This window comes from Hyla sarda, chromosome 6 (genome assembly GCF_029499605.1).
Source record: "Hyla sarda isolate aHylSar1 chromosome 6, aHylSar1.hap1, whole genome shotgun sequence".
Classification (NCBI taxonomy): Eukaryota; Metazoa; Chordata; class Amphibia; order Anura; family Hylidae; genus Hyla; species Hyla sarda.
Window position 1 is genome coordinate 182,972,591 of NC_079194.1, and position 18,898 is coordinate 182,991,488.

Consider the following 18,898-nt stretch of genomic DNA (forward strand, 5'->3'; position numbering starts at 1 on the left):
GGCTAGTAGCTCTTGATCCCCGATGGAGTAGTTCCTCTCCGCCGGAGAGAAGGTCCTAGAAAAAAAACCACAAGTAACAGCATGCCCGGAAGAATTTTTTTGTAGAAGGACCGCTCCCGCTCCTACTGAGGAGGCATCTACCTCCAATAGGAAGGGTTTAGATGGGTCAGGTCTGGAGAGCACGGGAGCAGAAGAAAAGGCAGACTTGAGCTGTTTAAAGGCGTCTTCCGCTTGAGGAGGCCATGACTTAGGATTGGCATTCTTTTTGGTTAAAGCCACGATAGGAGCCACAATGGTGGAAAAATGTGGAATAAATTGTCTGTAATAATTGGCGAACCCCAAAAAACATTGGATAGCACGGAGTCCGGAGGGGCGTGGCCAATCTAAGACGGCAGAGAGTTTGTCTGGATCCATTTGTAGTCCCTGGCCAGAGACCAAGTATCCTAGGAAAGGAAGAGATTGACATTCAAATAGACATTTCTCCATCTTGGCATAAAGTTGATTGTCACGAAGTCTCTGAAGAACCATGCGGACATGCTGGCGGTGTTCTTCTAGGTTGGCAGAAAAAATCAGGATATCGTCCAGATACACAACAACACAGGAATATAAGAGATCACGAAAAATTTCATTAACAAAGTCTTGGAAGACGGCAGGGGCGTTGCACAGGCCAAAGGGCATGACCAGATACTCAAAGTGTCCATCTCTAGTGTTAAATGCCGATTTCCATTCATCCCCCTCTCTGATGCGGATGAGATTATAAGCACCTCTTAAGTCCAGTTTGGTAAAGATGTGGGCACCTTGGAGGCGATCAAAGAGTTCAGAGATAAGAGGTAGAGGGTAGCGGTTCTTTACCGTGATTTTATTAAGACCGCAGTAGTCAATGCAAGGACGTAGGGAGCCATCTTTTTTGGACACAAAGAAAAATCCGGCTCCGGCAGGAGAGGAGGATTTGCGGATAAAGCCCTTTTTTAAATTTTCCTGGATGTACTCAGACATAGCAAGAGTCTCTGGGGCGGAGAGAGGATAAATTCTGCCCCGGGGTGGAGTAGTGCCCGGGAGGAGGTCAATAGGACAGTCATAAGGCCTGTGAGGAGGTAGAGTCTCAGCTTGTTTTTTGCAAAATACATCCGCAAAGTCCATATAGGCCTTAGGGAGACCGGTTACAGGGGAAACCACAGGGTCACGGCAAGGAGTACTGGGAACCGGTTTAAGGCAGTCCTTGAAACAAGAGGTACCCCAACTCTTGATCTCCCCAGTGGACCAATCCAGGGTTGGGGAATGGTGTTGAAGCCAGGGTAGTCCAAGGAGAATTTCGGAAGTACAATTGGGGAGGACCAAAAACTCAATTTTTTCGTGATGAGGTCCGATGCACATTAGGAGAGGCTCCGTGCGGAAACGTATGGTACAGTCCAATCTTTCATTGTTAACACAATTGATGTAGAGGGGTCTGGCGAGACTGGTCACCGGGATGTTGAACCTGTTGATGAGAGAGGCCAAAATAAAATTTCCTGCAGATCCGGAATCCAAGAAGGCCATAGTAGAGAAGGAGAAGGTAGAGGCAGATATCCGCACAGGCACAGTAAGACGTGGAGAAGCAGAGTAGACATCAAGGACTGTCTCACTTTTGTGCGGAGTCAGCGTACGTCTTTCCAGGCGGGGAGGACGGATAGGACAATCCTTCAGGAAGTGTTCGGTACCGGCACAGTACAGGCAGAGATTCTCCATGCGGCGTCGTGTCCTTTCTTGAGGTGTCAGGCGAGACCGGTCGACCTGCATAGCCTCCACGGCGGAAGGCACAGGAACGGATTGCAGGGGACCAGAGGAGAGAGGAGCCGGGGAGAAAAAACGCCTCGTGCAAACAAATTCCATATCCTGGCGGAGCTCCTGACGCCTTTCGGAAAAACGCATGTCAATGCGAGTGGCTAGATGAATGAGTTCATGTAGGTTAGCAGGGATTTCTCGTGCGGCCAGAACATCTTTAATGTTGCTGGATAGGCCTTTTTTAAAGGTCGCGCAGAGGGCCTCATTATTCCAGGATAGTTCTGAAGCAAGAGTACGGAATTGTACGGCGTACTCGCCAATGGAAGAATTACCCTGGACCAGGTTCAACAGGGCAGTCTCAGCAGAAGAGGCTCGGGCAGGTTCCTCAAAGACACTTCGAATTTCCGAGAAGAAGGAGTGTACAGAGGCAGTGACGGGGTCGTTGCGGTCCCAGAGCGGTGTGGCCCATGACAGAGCTTTTCCAGACAGAAGGCTGACTACGAAAGCCACCTTAGACCTTTCAGTAGGAAACTGGTCCGACATCATCTCCAAGTGCAGGGAACATTGAGAAAGAAAGCCACGGCAAAATTTAGAGTCCCCATAAAATTTATCCGGCAAGGATAGTCGTAGGCCTGAAGCGGCCACTCGCTGCGGAGGAGGTGCAGGAGCTGGCGGAGGAGATGATTGCTGAAGCTGTGGTAGTAGCTGCTGTAGCATCACGGTCAGTTGAGACAGCTGGTGGCCTTGTTGCACTATCTGTTGTGACTGCTGGGCGACCACCGTGGTGAGGTCGGCGACAACTGGCAGAGGAACTTCAGCGGGATCCATGGCCGGATCTACTGTCACGATGCCGGCTGGCAGGAGGTGGATCCTCTGTGCCAGAGAGGGATTGGCGTGGACCGTGCTAGTGGACCGGTTCTAAGTCACTACTGGTATTCACCAGAGCCCGCCGCAAAGCGGGATGGTCTTGCTGCGGCGGTAGTGACCAGGTCGTATCCACTAGCAACGGCTCAACCTCTCTGACTGCTGAAGATAGGCGCGGTACAAGGGAGTAGACAGAAGCAAGGTCGGACGTAGCAGAAGGTCGGGGCAGGCAGCAAGGATCGTAGTCAGGGGCAACGGCAGGAGGTCTGGAACACAGGCTAGGAACACACAAGGAAACGCTTTCACTGGCACAATGGCAACAAGATCCGGCGAGGGAGTGCAGGGGAAGTGAGGTATACATAGGGAGTGCACAGGTGAACACACTAATTAGAACCACTTGCGCCAATCAGCGGCGCAGTGGCCCTTTAAATCGCAGAGACCCGGCGCGCGCGCGCCCTAGGGAGCGGGGCCGCGCGCGCCGGGACAGGACCGACGGAGAGCGAGTCAGGTACGGGAGCCGGGGTGCGCATCGCGAGCGGGCGCCACCCGCATCGCGAATCGCATCCCGGCTGGAGGCGGAATCGCAGCGCACCGGGTCAGTGGATCTGACCGGAGCGCTGCAGTAGCGAGAGTGTAGCGAGCGCTCCGGGGAGGAGCGGGGACCCGGAGCGCTCGGCGTAACATAGCCAGTCTTAGTATACGCAGTTATAGTAGTCTTTGGCAACTTACTCATGCTCTCCAACTCTACCCTTTAGTCAGCAACTACTTCAGGCTCAAGACCTTGAGACCATGTGGTTTTACTGGTCCCAACTTTATACTAAAAAATTCAAGAGGATTCTAAAAGGTTAAACTGCAACTGCATACCACCAGAGTTGACAGCTGAGGGCAAAACGTTTGTGTGAATGTGATCAACTCCTTAGTACCATCTGCCATTACATAGGAATAAACAAAAGTGCAGTTTTATGGCTTGTCTATACCTCTTACTGTATATGAAGTAATACCACTTCAGTTGTTTATTAAGTTCCGGTAATACCACTTCAGTTCGGCCAAACATCTGTAAGATTTAAGGATTCAGCATGCCACTTATTAGGGCAATTACGGGATCACTGTGCCTACAATTTTCAGAATCAGTGTAGTTGGCATTCACCCTCTTTATGTGGCTTTAGCTGGCATTCATGGATATTTTAGCTTGTTCTCAAACAGCAGCACTTGAATAAATATGGGGCATGAAAAAACCTGCTGCAGTGTGCATTCATGTACAGTATGAGTGCAGGGTGAATAATTACTGTACTGTATGTAATAGTGTAGTGTTAGGCTGTTAATGCTGGTATACTTCCAACCTGTCTCTCCTTTAAGGATCTGTAAAAGCTAGTGAAAATACAGAACAGTGGTTGTTGCCCATGCTAACCTAGCAATTTTGTTTTAGATTAGTATGTGTAATTGTTTTATTGCTTCTGTATTACTTATTATTCATAAAGTCTTGTTGGAAATCCTTAATGACACTGATATATTATGCCTGAACATGACAGAACTTTCTTTATTGACATTGGTCCCGGGTGACTTTAGACGTCTTTGTAATGAACAACACTGTCCCAGGGGTGAATGATAGAAATGCTGACTGTCCACCTCGGTAATGTGTAGACTGTCTCTTCTTTTGCTCAATGGTTAATGGTATTCTATTTGCAGAGGGAAAATGGCCATCTGTAGTATTGTAAAAATAAAAGGTAATAGACACCAATTCAATAATCCACAGCATTGTGTAATATTTATGGCTGGTTTGTACTCTCTGGGTTTTCTCATTTCTGTAATCAGCACCTGGAGGATCTATACTTGTTATAATTGTGACATTTGCAGCATCCCTTTCATGTGTTTTTTTATGTAGTAGAGCGTCTGAGAGCCGACTGCTGATCAGTATATATTTTGGCCCACTTTTGTATTGTGCCACTTTTCACCAAGGATACAACTCTCTGTTTAAGTTATCAAATACAGACACAATGTCAGTTCTTTGTAGAAGCTGCTTTGTAATTTGGTACAAGGATCAGAGCCGGTGTAGTATTTTATTACTTGTTGGTAGGAGCTTGGTTCTCTGTGTATTTCTCAATACATGGGAATGGAAAGACACAATGATTGTAAGGAGACCAAGGCATTAAGCGAGTTACAAGGAATACATTATGATAAAAGAAAATCATAAATTCCTATGTTCACACCTATTTAAAAAATGAAATGAAAGCCCTGTAAATAAATGAACATATTCATAAATACATTTCTTTAGTTTTTAAATGGGATGTAATTTAAATTCAGCTGTACCAAGCTGAATTAGACTTCTGCTTTAGGGTACGTTCCCACACGGCGTATACGCAACGTATTTCATGCTGCGCAAAATTTACGGCAGCAGCGGGAAATGCGCTGCATATTCCTTGCTCACTATACACACAGGGCTTTTTCGGCGGCAGCCCTATGTGTGCAGTGAGTTTTAGAGGCGGGGCGGTGTGCTGGTGTGATTGTGAAACGCGCGGCTCCGCCTCCAAAACGCACTGCACACATAGGGCTGCCGCCGGAAAGCCCTGTGTGTATAGTGAGCAAGGCATACTCAGCGTATTTCCCACTGCTGCTGTAAATTTTGCGCAGCGTGAAATACGCTGCGTATACGCCGTGTGGGAAAGCACCCTTAAACAAAAATTAAATAGACTTCTGCTTTAAAAGGATTCTCTGGTGAAAAATATTTGAAAGTTAAACAGATTTGTAAATTATTTTTATTTTTAAAAGTCTTAATCCTTCCAGTACTTATCAGCTGCTGTATGCTCCACAGGAAGTTCTTTTATTTTTGGATTTATTTTCTGCCTGACCACAGTGCTCTCTGGTGTCAGCAGAGAGCACTATGATCAGACAGAAAAGAAAAAAACTTCCTTTGGAGCATACTGCAACTGATAAGTACTGGAAGGATTAAGATTTTTAAGAAATATTTTTAAGAAGTATTGTGAACATTGTTGAGTGCATTTCTTTGTTGTTTTTTTTTCTCTTTCTCTGTCTGGGAGGAATACAGGTGGAGAGAGCGAGTAGTTAAATAATTAGCAGCTGATAAATTGCAGCTGCTTTCAGCCAGCTAGCCATTTTCATTTACTTCCAGGCAGTGGAAGAGAGGTGGTTTGTGGTAAATATAAAAGCAAGAACACTAAGCGATTGTTTGTCTGTATACAAGAGTGTGAAGTATACAAGTGAGTGTAAGTATAAAAGTGAGAGGGACTTAAAATTAAGGAAATACTGTAAGAAGTATTGTGAGCATTGTTGAGTGCATTTCTGTGTTTCTTGTTTTTTTTTCTCTTTCTTTGTCTGGGAGGAATATAGGTGGAGAGAGAGTGTAGTGGTTAAATAATTAGCAGCTGATAAATTGCAGCTGCTTGCAGCAACCAGTTAGCCATTTGCATTCACTTCCAGGCAGTGGAAGAGAGTTGGTTTGTGGTAAATAGAAAAGAAAGTACACTTAGCGATTGTTTGAGCTAGCGATTGTGTGTCTGTATACAAGAGTGTGAAGTATACATGTGAGTGTAAGTATAAAAGTGAGAGGGACTTAAAATTAAGGAAATACTGTAAGAAGTATTGTGAGCATTGTTGAGTGCATTTCTGTGTTTCTTGTTTTTTTTTCTCTTTCTTTGTCTGGGAGGAATATAGGTGGAGAGAGAGAGTGTAGTGGTTAAATAATTAGCAGCTGATAAATTGCAGCTGCTTGCAGCAACCAGTTAGCCATTTGCATTCACTTCCAGGCAGTGGAAGAGAGTTGGTTTGTGGTAAATAGAAAAGAAAGTACACTTAGCGATTGTTTGAGCTAGCGATTGTGTGTCTGTATACAAGAGTGTGAAGTATACATGTGAGTGTAAGTATAAAAGTGAGAGGGACCTAAAATTATGGAAATACTGTAAGAAGTATTGTGAGCATTGTTGAGTGCATTTCTGTGTGTTTTTTTTTTCTCTTTCTCTGTCTGGGATGACTACAGGTGGATAAAGGGTGGAGCAATTAAATAATTAGCAGCTGATAAATTGCAGCTGCTTGCAGCAAGCTAGCCATTTGCATTCACTTCCAGGCAATGGAAGAGAGAGGTGGTTTGTGGTAAATATTAAGAAAGTACACTAAGATATTGTTTGAGCTAGCGATTGTTTGTCTGTATACAATAGTGTGAAGTATACAAGTGAGTGTAAGTATAAAAGTGAGAGGGACTTAAAATTAAGGGAATACTGTAAGAAGTATTGTGAGCATTGTTGAGTGCATTTCTGTGTTTTTTTGTTTCTGTTTTTTTCTCATTCTCTTTCTGTTAGGAATACAGGTGGAGAGGGGGTGAAGTAGTTATATAATTTGCACCTGATAAATTGCAGCTGCGTTCAGCCAGCTAGCCGTTTGCATTCACTTCCAGGTAGTGTAAGAGAGAGATGGTTTGTGGTAAATATAAAAGCAAGTGCACTAAGCGATTGTTTGAGCTAGCAATTGTGTGAAGTATACAAGTGAGTGTAAGTATAAAATTGAGAGGGACATAAAATTAAGGGACTTTAAATTCAGGGAGATTAATTGAAATATTTGATTGTTTTTTTTTACTGTTAAAATGTCCAGTGTACATCTTGCACAATGTATGCAATCCTTGAACAGCAGTTTGAGGTGCAAATTGTTGTGCGAGATGTACGCGAGTTGTTCCTTTGGAACCTGGATCCTGGATCTAGAGGAGCAACTGGCAACACTGAGACGCATTGCCAAACTGCTCACTGAGCAAGTACTCTCTGGGGTAGAGGTGGGGGAGGATAGTGGGACGAAGGTGCAGTACAGTCAGGCAGTTAGCTGGGTTACAGTTAGAAAAAGGGGTAGAGGGAAAAGTGTCAGGGAGGCTATTCCTGAACTGGAACACCCCAACAAGTTTGCCCGGTTGGGAGATGAGGGGGATGCCGTTTCAGAGCTAGGAGTACTTCAGCAGGCCTCTGACTGCCAGGGGGGGGTCTGCTCCAGTAAGGAGGGAGGAGTGCAGGGCAGGCAAGACAGGTACTGGTAGAGGGGGGCTCAATTATTTGGGGGACAGAAAGGATGATCTGTCACAAAGACCGGGATCACCAAACAATGTGTTGTCTTCCTGGCGCTCAAGTTCGGCACATTGCAGATCTGGTTGATAGGTTGCTGGGTAGGGCTGGAGAAGACCCAGCAGTCATGGTACATATTGGCACCAATGACAAAGTAAGAGGTAGGTGGGGTGTCCTTAAAAATGATTTCAGGGACTTAGGACGCAAGCTTAAGGGGAGGACCGCCAAGTTCATATTTTCTGAAATATTACCTGTACCACGAGCCACACCAGAGAGGCAGCGGGAGATTAGGGAGGTAAACAAGTGGCTCAGAAGCTGGTGTAGGAAGGAGGTGTTTGGGTTTATGGAGAACTGGGCCAACTTTGCTGTCGGATACCGGCTCTACCGTAGGGACAGGCTGCCCCTCAATGGGGAGGGTGCTTGGGGACAAGATGGCTAGAAGGGTGGAGGAGTGTTTAAACTAGGGACCTGTGGAGGAGGGAACCTACAACATAGAGGGGGAAGATAGTGTAGATAGAGAGGGGGGGACTTATTAATGTACCTGGGGGTGGAGCGGAGGGAGGGGTTAGAATAGTTAATAGGGATAGGCGTCATAGGAGAAAAAACATACACCATTGAATTGCATGTTGACTAATGCCAGAAGTCTGACCAATAAAACTGACGAACTGGAGTTGAAAATGTCTGAGGAGAATTATGACATAGTGGGTATAACAGAGACTTGGTTGGACGATAGCTGTGACTGGGCGGTCAACATACAGGGTTATAGTCTATTCAGGAAGGATTGGACAAAACGGAAAGGGGGAGGGATTTGTCTTTATGTAAAGTCCAGTCTGAAGGCTGCACCGCGGGAGGATATTTGGGAGGGAAACAATAATGTGGAGTCATTATGGGTAGAAATATATGGAGATAAGAATAAAAAAAATCTGATAGGGGTTTGCTATAGGCCTCCAAAGATAATGGAAGAGGCAGAAGATCAATTACTGAGGCAAATAAACAAGGCATCAAATCAAAATGATGTGATAATAATGGGGGACTTTAGCTATCCTGATATAAACTGGGAGACTGAGACCTGTGAATCTCATAAAGGAAACAGGTTTCTGACTATACCTAAAAACAACTATCTGTCCCAAATGGTGCAGGGGCCTGACCAGAGGGGACGCCCTACTAGACTTAATATTAACCAACAGACCTGACAGAGTAACTAATGTGCAAGTAGACACCTAGGAAACAGTGATCATAATATAATACATTATAACTTGTTCTTGAATAAGGGAATCTCTCGAGGGGCCACAAAAACAATGAACTTTAGGAAAGCAAAATTCGATCAACTCAGAGAAGCCCTTAACTATATAAAATGGGATAATGTCCTCAAAAACAAGAATACTGACACTAAATGGGAGACTTTTAAAAATATCTTAAATTCTCACTGTAAGATGTATATACCTTAATCAGGGCCGGATTAACGTAGGGGCGGATGGAGCGGCAGCTCCAAGCCCCTGCGTTAAAATAGGCCCGGCGGCCCGCACAAACGGCCCGCACAGACCGACCGGCGTATAACTTGTATTGCCTGACGCCAAGACATGCAGGCATTTAGCGCTTCAGGCGAGTAGTGCTAAATGCTGGAAGACGTCACTTACCCCGCCCTCCTCCGCGTCTCCGGTTGGCCGGCCTGAGTCTGATGAGGGACGTTGCGCATGTTACGTCCCTCCGCAGACCCGCGCAGGACGTCAGTGACGTCACTCGTCAGGCCGCCGCTGTAGAGGAGAAGCACAGCGCAGGACAGGTAATGTGTCTATGTGTGTGTGTGTCTGTCAGAGGCGGCCAACGCCTAAGGCCTCGCACTGGTGGGGGCCTCGCTCTGGCCCCCACCCTTTCACTGATGGTGATCGTCCAGGAGTAAGGAGGAAGAAGAACTGGGGGAGTAGATGGCCTCTGTGTGAGGTAACCAGGAGAGTGAATAGGGGACATGTAGTGGCACTGCCTACATTGTCAGTGCTTTTTGGCTGCCCAGCCTGGCACATAGATTGTAGGAATCACAGCAGTACTTATCTTATTATGCTGCACATGCTCTACAAGCGCCGTCCTGCTGTCGGGTCCTAAAGCAGGGGAAGGAACCTCAGAGCACAGCAGCCTGCTAGCATGAAACATGAGAGCAGAGTAGGAGGAGAACTGTCTGTGCCCCTCCTCCACATGACGTAATCCTGAGGTCAGAGGTCTTGACTCCTGACCCCCAGCACTGGAAGCCATATGAGGATCCTGTCACCATCTCAGAAAGTTTTGGTATGTACACTTATAGTTAGGGTATGTGCACTTATAGTTAGGGTATGTACACTTGTGTATAGCTGTGTGTGTATCTATATACATATGGATGGATGTGTGTAGGTATTTGTCTTTTTAGGCATCCATGGTACTGTTATTGCCAGGCTGCATTGCGGCCTCCATCACTGCATAGAGGGCTATTTTGTCTAGTAATATTCCAGGCACCTTGCCAGAAACCTGCAGAGCCTGTGTAGACCTGGGGGTCACCATTATATGGACCAGTGTTTTCCAACCAGGGTGCCTCAAGCTGGTGCAAAACTACAAATTGCTGTCTGGGCATGCTGGGAGTTGTAGTTTTGCAACAGCTGTAGGCACACTGCTTGGGAAACACTAATATGGGATCTACATGTGGGATATTGGTCTGTATTTAGTATTATCCTGTCACTATATAGTGATAATTGGAGTGGTCATAGTGTGGCTCAAATATTTGTAATAGTGGTGATATTGGTGATCCTAATCTGCGTACAGTGGTTATTGTTATTTTTTTACTGATGTAGTAATATGTCATCCTGATATGGAGGTGTTAATTTGCTAGTAAACCCCAATCCTTGAGAAAATCCCTCTGTATCCTCCCTGGTGAGTGTCGATACATACACTGAGGGACATTTATCAAAACCTGTCCAGAGGAAAATTTGCCCAGTTGCCCATAGCAACCAATCAGCTCACTTCTTTCATTTTTAACAAGACCTCTGCAAAATGAAAGAAGCAATCTGATTTGTTGCTATGGGCAACTGGGCAACTTTTCCGCTACACAGGTTTTGATAAATCTCCCCCACTGTGTGTATCACTGTTGTCTTACATTCACCTTGGGGGTGGGGGTGGACTGGGTGCTGCCCACCCATGCAACGTCATAACAGTTCATCAGCAAGGGCCTCATGTTTAAGCCACCTCGGATTTGGATTTAACTAAAATACAAAAGCTTGTGAATGCTATGCCCTATTATCCCCCATATGCACAGCGGCATCACAGTACTAGTACACTCTGTACTGTGACATCACTGTGTATATTATCCCTGTACTGTGACATCACTGTGTATTATCCCTGTACTGTGACATCACTGTGTATTATCCCTGTACTGTGACATCACTGTGTATTATCCCTGTACTGTGACATCACTGTGTATTATCCCTGTACTGTGACATCACTGTGTGCATTATCCCTGTACTGTGACATCACTGTGTTTTATCCCTGTACTGTGACATCACTGTGTATTATCCCTGTACTGTGACATCACTGTGTGCATTATCCCTGTACTGTGACATCACTGTGTATCATCCCTGTACTGTGACATCACTGTTTGTATTATCACTGTACCCTGACAGCACTGTGTGCACATTAACCCTCTAGTGTGACATCACTGTTCATATGCATATTAACCCTGCACTGTGATGTCACTTTGAATAATAACCCTGTTCTTTGAGTGAGTACAGGGTTGATGCACAATGATGTCACAGTACAGGGATAATACACAATGATGTCACAGTACAGGGATAATATACACAGTGATGTCACAGTACAGGGCTAATATACACAGTGATGTCACAGTACAGGGATAATATACACAGTGATGTCACATTACAGGGATAATATACACAGTGATGTCACAGTACAGGGATAATACACACAGTGATGTCACAGTACAGGGATAATACACACAGTGATGTCACAGTACAGGGATAATACACACAGTGATGTCACAGTACAGGGATAATACACACAGTGATGTCACAGTACAGGGATAATACACACAGTGATGTCACAGTACAGGGATAATATACACAGTGATGTCACAGTACAGGGATAATACACAGTGATGTCACAGTACAGGGATAATATACACAGTGATGTCACAGTACAGAGATAATACACACAGTGATGTCACAGTACAGGGATAATACACGCAGTGATGTCACAGTACAGGTATAATACACAGTGAAGTCACAGTACAGAGATAATACACGCAGTGATGTCACAGTACAGAGATAATACACACAGTGATGTGGGGAACCTGCTACTACCTAATGTGGGGAACCTGCTACTACCTAATATGGCAAGCCTGCTACTACCTAATATGGCAAGCCTGCTATTGCCTAATGTGGGGAACCTGCTCCTACCTAATGTGGGGAGCCTGCTACTGCCTAATGTGGGGAGCCTGCTACTGCCTAATGTGGGGAGCCTGCTACTACCTAATGTGGGGAGCCTGCTACTGCCTAATGTGGGGAGCCTGCTACTGCCTAATGTGGGGAGCCTGCTACTACCTAATGTGGGAAGCCTGCTACTGCCTAATGTGGGGAGCCTGCTACTGCCTAATGTGGGGAGCCTGCTACTGCCTAATGTGGGGAAACTGCTACCTACCTAATGTGGGGAACATGCTACCTACCTAATGTGGTGAACATGCTACCTACCTAATGTGGGGAACATGCTACCTATCCTGGTAATTTAATGTGCATAAAACGTGACAAAATTGCTTTGTGTTGCGTTTTCATTTTATATACTTTGATAAAAAAAAGGCCCATCACAATTTTCAGCACCAGGCCCATGATGCTCTTAATCCGGCCCTGACCTTAATGGTCAGAAATAAAAGAAAACCAATATGGATGAATAAGAACGTTAATGGGTCAATAAATGACAAAAATAAAGCATTTTAAACTACTAAAATAGGATGGCAGTAAAGAAGCATTAAAAAGCTATAGAGAAAAATGTAAAATATGTAAAAAACAGATAAAAGCCGCAAAAATAGAGACAGAAAGACTCATTGCCAAAGAGAGTAAAACTAACCTCAAAATGTTCTTTAACTATGTAAATAGCAAAAAGGTAAAAAATGAAAGTGTTGGCCCTTTAAAAAATGATGAGGAAGAAATTATAAATGGGTATCAGGAAAAAGCTAATATATTAAACAAATTCTTCTCCATTGTATTCACCGAGGAAAATGAAATGCCAGGTGAAATACAGCGAGATAAGGTAAACTCCCTAGTACAGGTTACCTGTCTAACCCAGGAAGAAGTACAGTGCCACCTACAAAAAATCTAAATAGACAAATCACCAGGTCCAGGTGGCATTCACCCCCGTGTTCCAAAGGAATTAAGTAATGTAATAGGCAGACCCCTATTTTTAATATTCAGGGACTCTATAGTGACAAGGACTGTTCCCCAGGACTGGCGCATGGCAAATGTAGTGCCAATATTTAAAAAGGGGTCAAAAGTTGCCCCCGGGAATTATAGGCCTGTTAGTTTAATCTCCGTTGCATGTAAATTGTTTGAGGGTTTTTCTAAGGGATGCTATTTTGGAGTATCTTGATAAAAATAAATGTGTGACTCCATATCAGCATGGCTTTATGAGGTATCGGTCCTGTCAAACTAACCTGATCAGTATTTATGAGGAGGTGAGCTCCAGACTGGACCAGGGGCAATCGCTGGATGTCGTATTTCTGGATTTTTCCAAAGCATTTGCTACGGTTCCACATAAAAGATTGATGCATAAAATGAGAAGGATTGGGCTGGGGGAGAATGTGTGTAAGTGGGTAAGTAACTTGCTCAGTGATAGGAAACAGGGTGGTTAGTAATGGTACTTATTCTGATTGGGTGACTATTACTATGGGGTACCACAGGGGTCCGTCTTGGGTCCTGTCCTATTTCATATATTCATTAATGACCTTAAAGAGGGGTTGAATAGTAAAGTAGCAATCTTTGCAGATGATACTAAACTCTGTAAAGTGATAAACACAATAGAGGACAGTGCACTTTGTATAGTAGGTAACACAATAGAGGACTGTGAACTGTTACAAATGGATCTGGATAGGTTGGAGGTTTGGGCTGGGAAGTGGCAGATGAGGTTCAACACTGATAAATGTAAGGTAATGCACATGGGGAGGAAAAACCTGGGCAGATATTATGTATTAAATGGGAGAACACTTGGGACGACTGGAAAAGGACTTGGGAGTCTTAGTTTACAATAAATTTAGCTGTAGTGACCAGTGTCAGGCAGCTGCTGCCAAGGCAAATAAAATCATGGGGTGCATCAATAGGGGCATAGATGCTCATGACAAGGAAATAATTCTACTGCTGTACAAATCACTAGTCAGACCACACATGGAATACTGTGTACAGTACTGGGCACCAGTGTACAAGAAAGATATAGTGGAGCTGGAGAGGGTTCAAAGACTGGCAACCAGGGTAATACAGGGAATGGGAGGACTATAGTACCCAGAAACATTATCAGTATTAGGGTTATTTAGTTTCGAAAAAAGAAGGCTTAGGGGAGACCTAATAACTATGTGTAAATACTGTATATAAGCCGACCCGAATATAAGTATGAGTATAAGTAATATAAGTAATATAATCATTCCCCCCCCCCCCCCCCCTTCATAAACGCCCCCTGTCAATCCCTTCCTCAGTCGGCTGTCCAGGCTGTCCAGGCATGCTGGGAGTTGTAGTTTTGAAATCTCTGGAGGTCCGCAGGTTAATGACCACTGCGGCCTTCGTCATCATCCCCCCCCTTCATCATCACCGCCTGTCAATCCCTTCATCAGTGGTCTTCAACCTGCGGACCTCCAGATGTTGCAAAACTACAACTCCCAGCATGACCGGACAGCCATTGGCTGTCCAGTCATGCTGGGAGTCGTAGTTTTGAAACCTCTGGAGGTCCGCAGGTTGAAGACCACTGCAGCCTTCGTCATCATCTGTCCATTTTCACCGGGGGGGGCCTGTTCTCCGCTCTTCGGCCCTGGCCCCGGCATAGTGACGTTGCCTTGACGACGACGCACAGGGACGTTGCACATGGGCACTCCGGGGCCGAAGTGCGGAGAAGAGGCCCCCCCCTCCCCCGCGATGAAAATGGACAGCCCGCAACGACTAACCATCCCCAGCGGACGGTCCTTGCAGCATAGATGGCCCGGACCAGCTCACCCTAGCGTCCCGCCGAGGGGAGGTAAGTACAAAACAAGGGGGGGGGGGCTGGATGATGACGTAGGCCGCAGTGGTCTTCAACCTGCCGACCTCCAGAGGTTTCAAAACTACAACACCCAGCATGCCCAGATAGCCGATGGCTGTCCGGGCTTGCTGGGAGTTGTAGTTTTGCAACATCTTGAGGTCCGCAGGTTGAAGACCACTGATGAAGGGATTGACAGGCAGAGAGTTCACTCGAGTATAAGCCGAGGGGGGCGTTTTCAGCACGAAAAATCGTGCTGAAAAACTCGGTTCATACTCGAGTATATACGGTATGTTACAATCTACTACTAGAACTTTGTAGTCAACTGCTGGTTTGTCCTAAACCCTCTCATCCTTTTGTAAAAGGACACATTCCCCCTCCCACTTTATGTCCACATTGCTCATGGTGAAGGTAGATGTTGCCAACCTGATTGGACCACCAAGATTGGCCAAATACCAGTTGCTTGATCAGAAATCCTTAACTGGCACAGGTCCTTGATAATAGGAATAAATGAGAACAAACCAGAACAAAGTTTTTCCATACATAAATATAGATTTTAAATCATGCACCAACAGTCTCACCCAGCAATTCTCAGTAATGTGTTTACATAATGTATTAGACTCTGCTTGACTGGCACCTCAAAACCTTTTGAAGCCGCAGGCAATTGATTACAGTACTTTTCCAAATGTTTGCACCAGCCCTGCCCCTACCTATAAATTTGACAGCTACTAATATCTGGGTCATTTAAAATAATTTACCCCCCAGTCATAAAGCTGCCAGCCAGACTCCGGTAATGAGGCCTTAGATTTGTGCCACTGACTGTGTATAATTGTTACATCTTCCACAATCACTCTACTGAGCGGAACAATTATGTTTGCACTTAATTGTATTACCAGACGCCCTAAAAAACACATCTCTTACAGGGCAGACCTCTCATATGCAGCAACCGGTCTACTGAACCATGAGAGCGCCAGAGAGTACAGGAATAGGGGAGCATAAAGTTCTGTATTAGGCAGAAATGTCCATGGAAATTTCATTTGTGATCAAACATGGCAGCTCAGTAGATATTTCATGTTGTTCAGGAGACTGTAATATACTCTTATCAGTGATCTGGAAATTTTACAGTAAAATGCACAAGTTCATAGTTCTAGTTCACATAAGTTATGGTCTATATAGATTGAATAATAACTGCTCAATTTGTACCATGAGTAGGTGCAGATGATGTCAAACTACCAATGTAGCAGTATCTGCAAAGAAATCCATGCAGTAATATCTCCAACATGTGTCCCCCTACCAGGTGATCGTCTGTAGAGCTGGAAAGGAGTCAACTGTTTTGAATACTATTTTGTTGCATTAAATTGAGGTTTTCTTCAGTAATGGATTTATTGTGGAGTTCATCTTTAAAGGATAAGTCTCATGAAAAGAAAAACTTGGATAGGGGATAATGTTTAGATCACTGGGGGTCCAAGCCTTGGAGCCCCCGCAATCTGCTGTTTGGAGCCCCGGCTCTCCATCACAGGGGTGCATCAGGACCCCCGCACAAAGCAGGAGCCCCCACGCCCCCTCCTCTCCCATAAAACTATATTGAGGGGGCGTGTCGGCTCCCACTTCAGGCGGGGGTCATGACGCGCCCCTGTGATTGAGAGCAGGGGCTCCAAACAGCAGATCGCAGGGGGCACCAGTGCTCGGACCCCCCCCCGCAATCTAAAATTTATCCCCTATGTTTTTTTCTTGAGGCTTATCCTTTAAGCTCAACTCTGGTCCTTGACTGGGATAAAGATCAGCTCAAGTCTCGCTGAGATGTAGACATACAGTATAACGTGCAACAACATTAGAAATAAACAGATCGACACTACAACTCTCAGACTCTCCACATTTAATGGATTTCTTTACAACTATGCAGCTTAGGGTTGGCCCTAATATGCAGTATACTACTGTATCTATAACTTGATAATAGGTGGTGCTCACTCCAACAAGTCAACAACATTATCTTCTTACACAGAAAATAATTGATGATACTCACCTTTACTTGCAAACACTTTTTTTTTATTTAGCCACTGGAAAGGGAAAGATAAGGAGCAGACACACACCACTGAAACAAGCGCCTACCACTTCACACTTTATATGCTTCTTCCGTCCATAAACAGTCATTGCTCGTTTTAGTAGAATTAGTCTACTCCCTATCCTTCTCTACCCAGTGGCTGAATAAAAAAGCTTATTTGCAACTATCTGTGAGTGCCATGTCTTATTTTCTGTGCCATAGAAGATGCAGTATTATGTGCTCCATGCCCATTATTGATGAAACCCTGTAACTATCAAGGTCTGAGAATAAGATTGTACCATAGAAAAACTGCTTGGCTGTGTGTATAATCTTATCTTCAAGTATCAAAATTCAGAAAACAAAGATGGAGATTGCTTCTGTCCTGAAGTGACCAAACCATGCCCTAAAGTGTCCAGCAATATCCACATTTATGGTGTATTCACACACACAGTATCCTGCGCAGATTGGATGAACAGGATTTTCTGCTGCAGATTTCAATGTAAATTAAATGACTGAACACAGCTTCAAATTCTGCGCATCAAATCTGCCGGGGATACTGTACGTGTAAATTGACCCTTAGATAGGAATATGGTGTTCTATTGGGAGGTTGATATGCTGCTGCTGCTGCTTCTGGAAAATCAGTTAGTAACATGGTGCAACATTGATGTTCCCCATAAATCTAACATTCTGTGCTGATTAATTTGATAGTATGTTTTTATAAATTGTCATGATATTGACTTCTAACCCCCTTGTAATAACAATTCTGTTAAATGCTGAAAATCAGGCCGCATGTACCTTCCTCTTTGATTAGTTTTGGTGCTATTTGTATTTTGTTCATGCAAGTGTATGCCATGAGAACATGAGCTCCCTCCAGTGGCATTTGCAGGCAGACAGAATTTTAGAATGTAACTTTATGTGTTAGCAGATTATATATTTTTATGTAGTTTTATTATGAAATGAATCAGCACAGCATATTTGACCAGAAAACAACCAAGTATTAAAAGGTTACTTTAAGGCTCATAATTGCACTTATTTGCTCACATGCCATTTGACATATAGTCACTTCATGTTTTTCTTCAACAAATGTTCCTTATATAAGTTTTCAAATGATCCATTGCAGAATATGATTCCTATGTACATATTTCTCTTTTACGCTTGCAGAATGCTGATGAAGGACCCTGAGCTTCGTCCCAGCGCTATACAAATCCTACAGTTTCCTTATGTAAATCAAAGAGGGCAGGTAAGTATTTTCCTTGCACCTTCAGATGCTTACTATACATACATCAGGCTGCTGGTGTCTTATTCATGCACTGCATGCATGTGGCTATGTTACCATGTGGTAGAAATGTGCCCAACTGTTCACATAGTTAATGGAAGTCTTTACATGTTTGATCCACCAGAAATTATAGATAGGATTTAAGACTGTCATTCCTGTTCTGTATGTGATCCAAGTCATATGCAGTTAGGAAAATATTCAGTTTCTTTGTGTTGGGCTCTTGCTTTAGGATTTAATAGCTGCTGGTATTCTTTTCTCTTCTATCAAGTTTTGATGTGATGTCTAGAATATTAAACAGAAAGACAAAGGAATCCATGAATGTTTTTAGCAAAAGAGGCTTGTGGGGGGTAAAAAAAAAAGCTGCAAACCTGTAAAAAAAAGCTCCTGCCCATTATTCTGTTTAAAACTTCACAATTCACCATCAGTGAAATCGACTTTGTATAAATATAGCAAATGCATAATAGAGGAAATTCTGGGGGAGTGATAAAAGTAGCAGTAATGACAGTAGCAGTGATGGGAGTAGTAGTAATGGAAGTAGCAGTGATGGGAGTGATGAGAGCAGCAGGAATGGGAGTAGTAGTGATGGCATTAGCTATGATGACTGTAACAGTGAGAGGTGTCATCTGCACAGAAAACTGAAGTTCTGCCTCTTGTAGT

General features: G+C 44.3%; 1 protein-coding gene across 3 annotated transcripts in view; it reads left to right on the forward strand.

The window, feature by feature from the left end:
- The window catches only part of LOC130276524 (serine/threonine-protein kinase Nek11-like), a 654,676-nt gene that overhangs the window by 431,443 nt on the left and 204,335 nt on the right, over positions 1-18,898 (forward strand). For all 3 annotated transcript variants that reach the window (XM_056526012.1, XM_056526011.1, XM_056526013.1), the window contains one exon: positions 18,127-18,205. In XM_056526012.1, the coding sequence (XP_056381987.1) occupies positions 18,127-18,205 (79 nt within the window). The remainder of the gene's footprint in view (positions 1-18,126; positions 18,206-18,898) is intronic.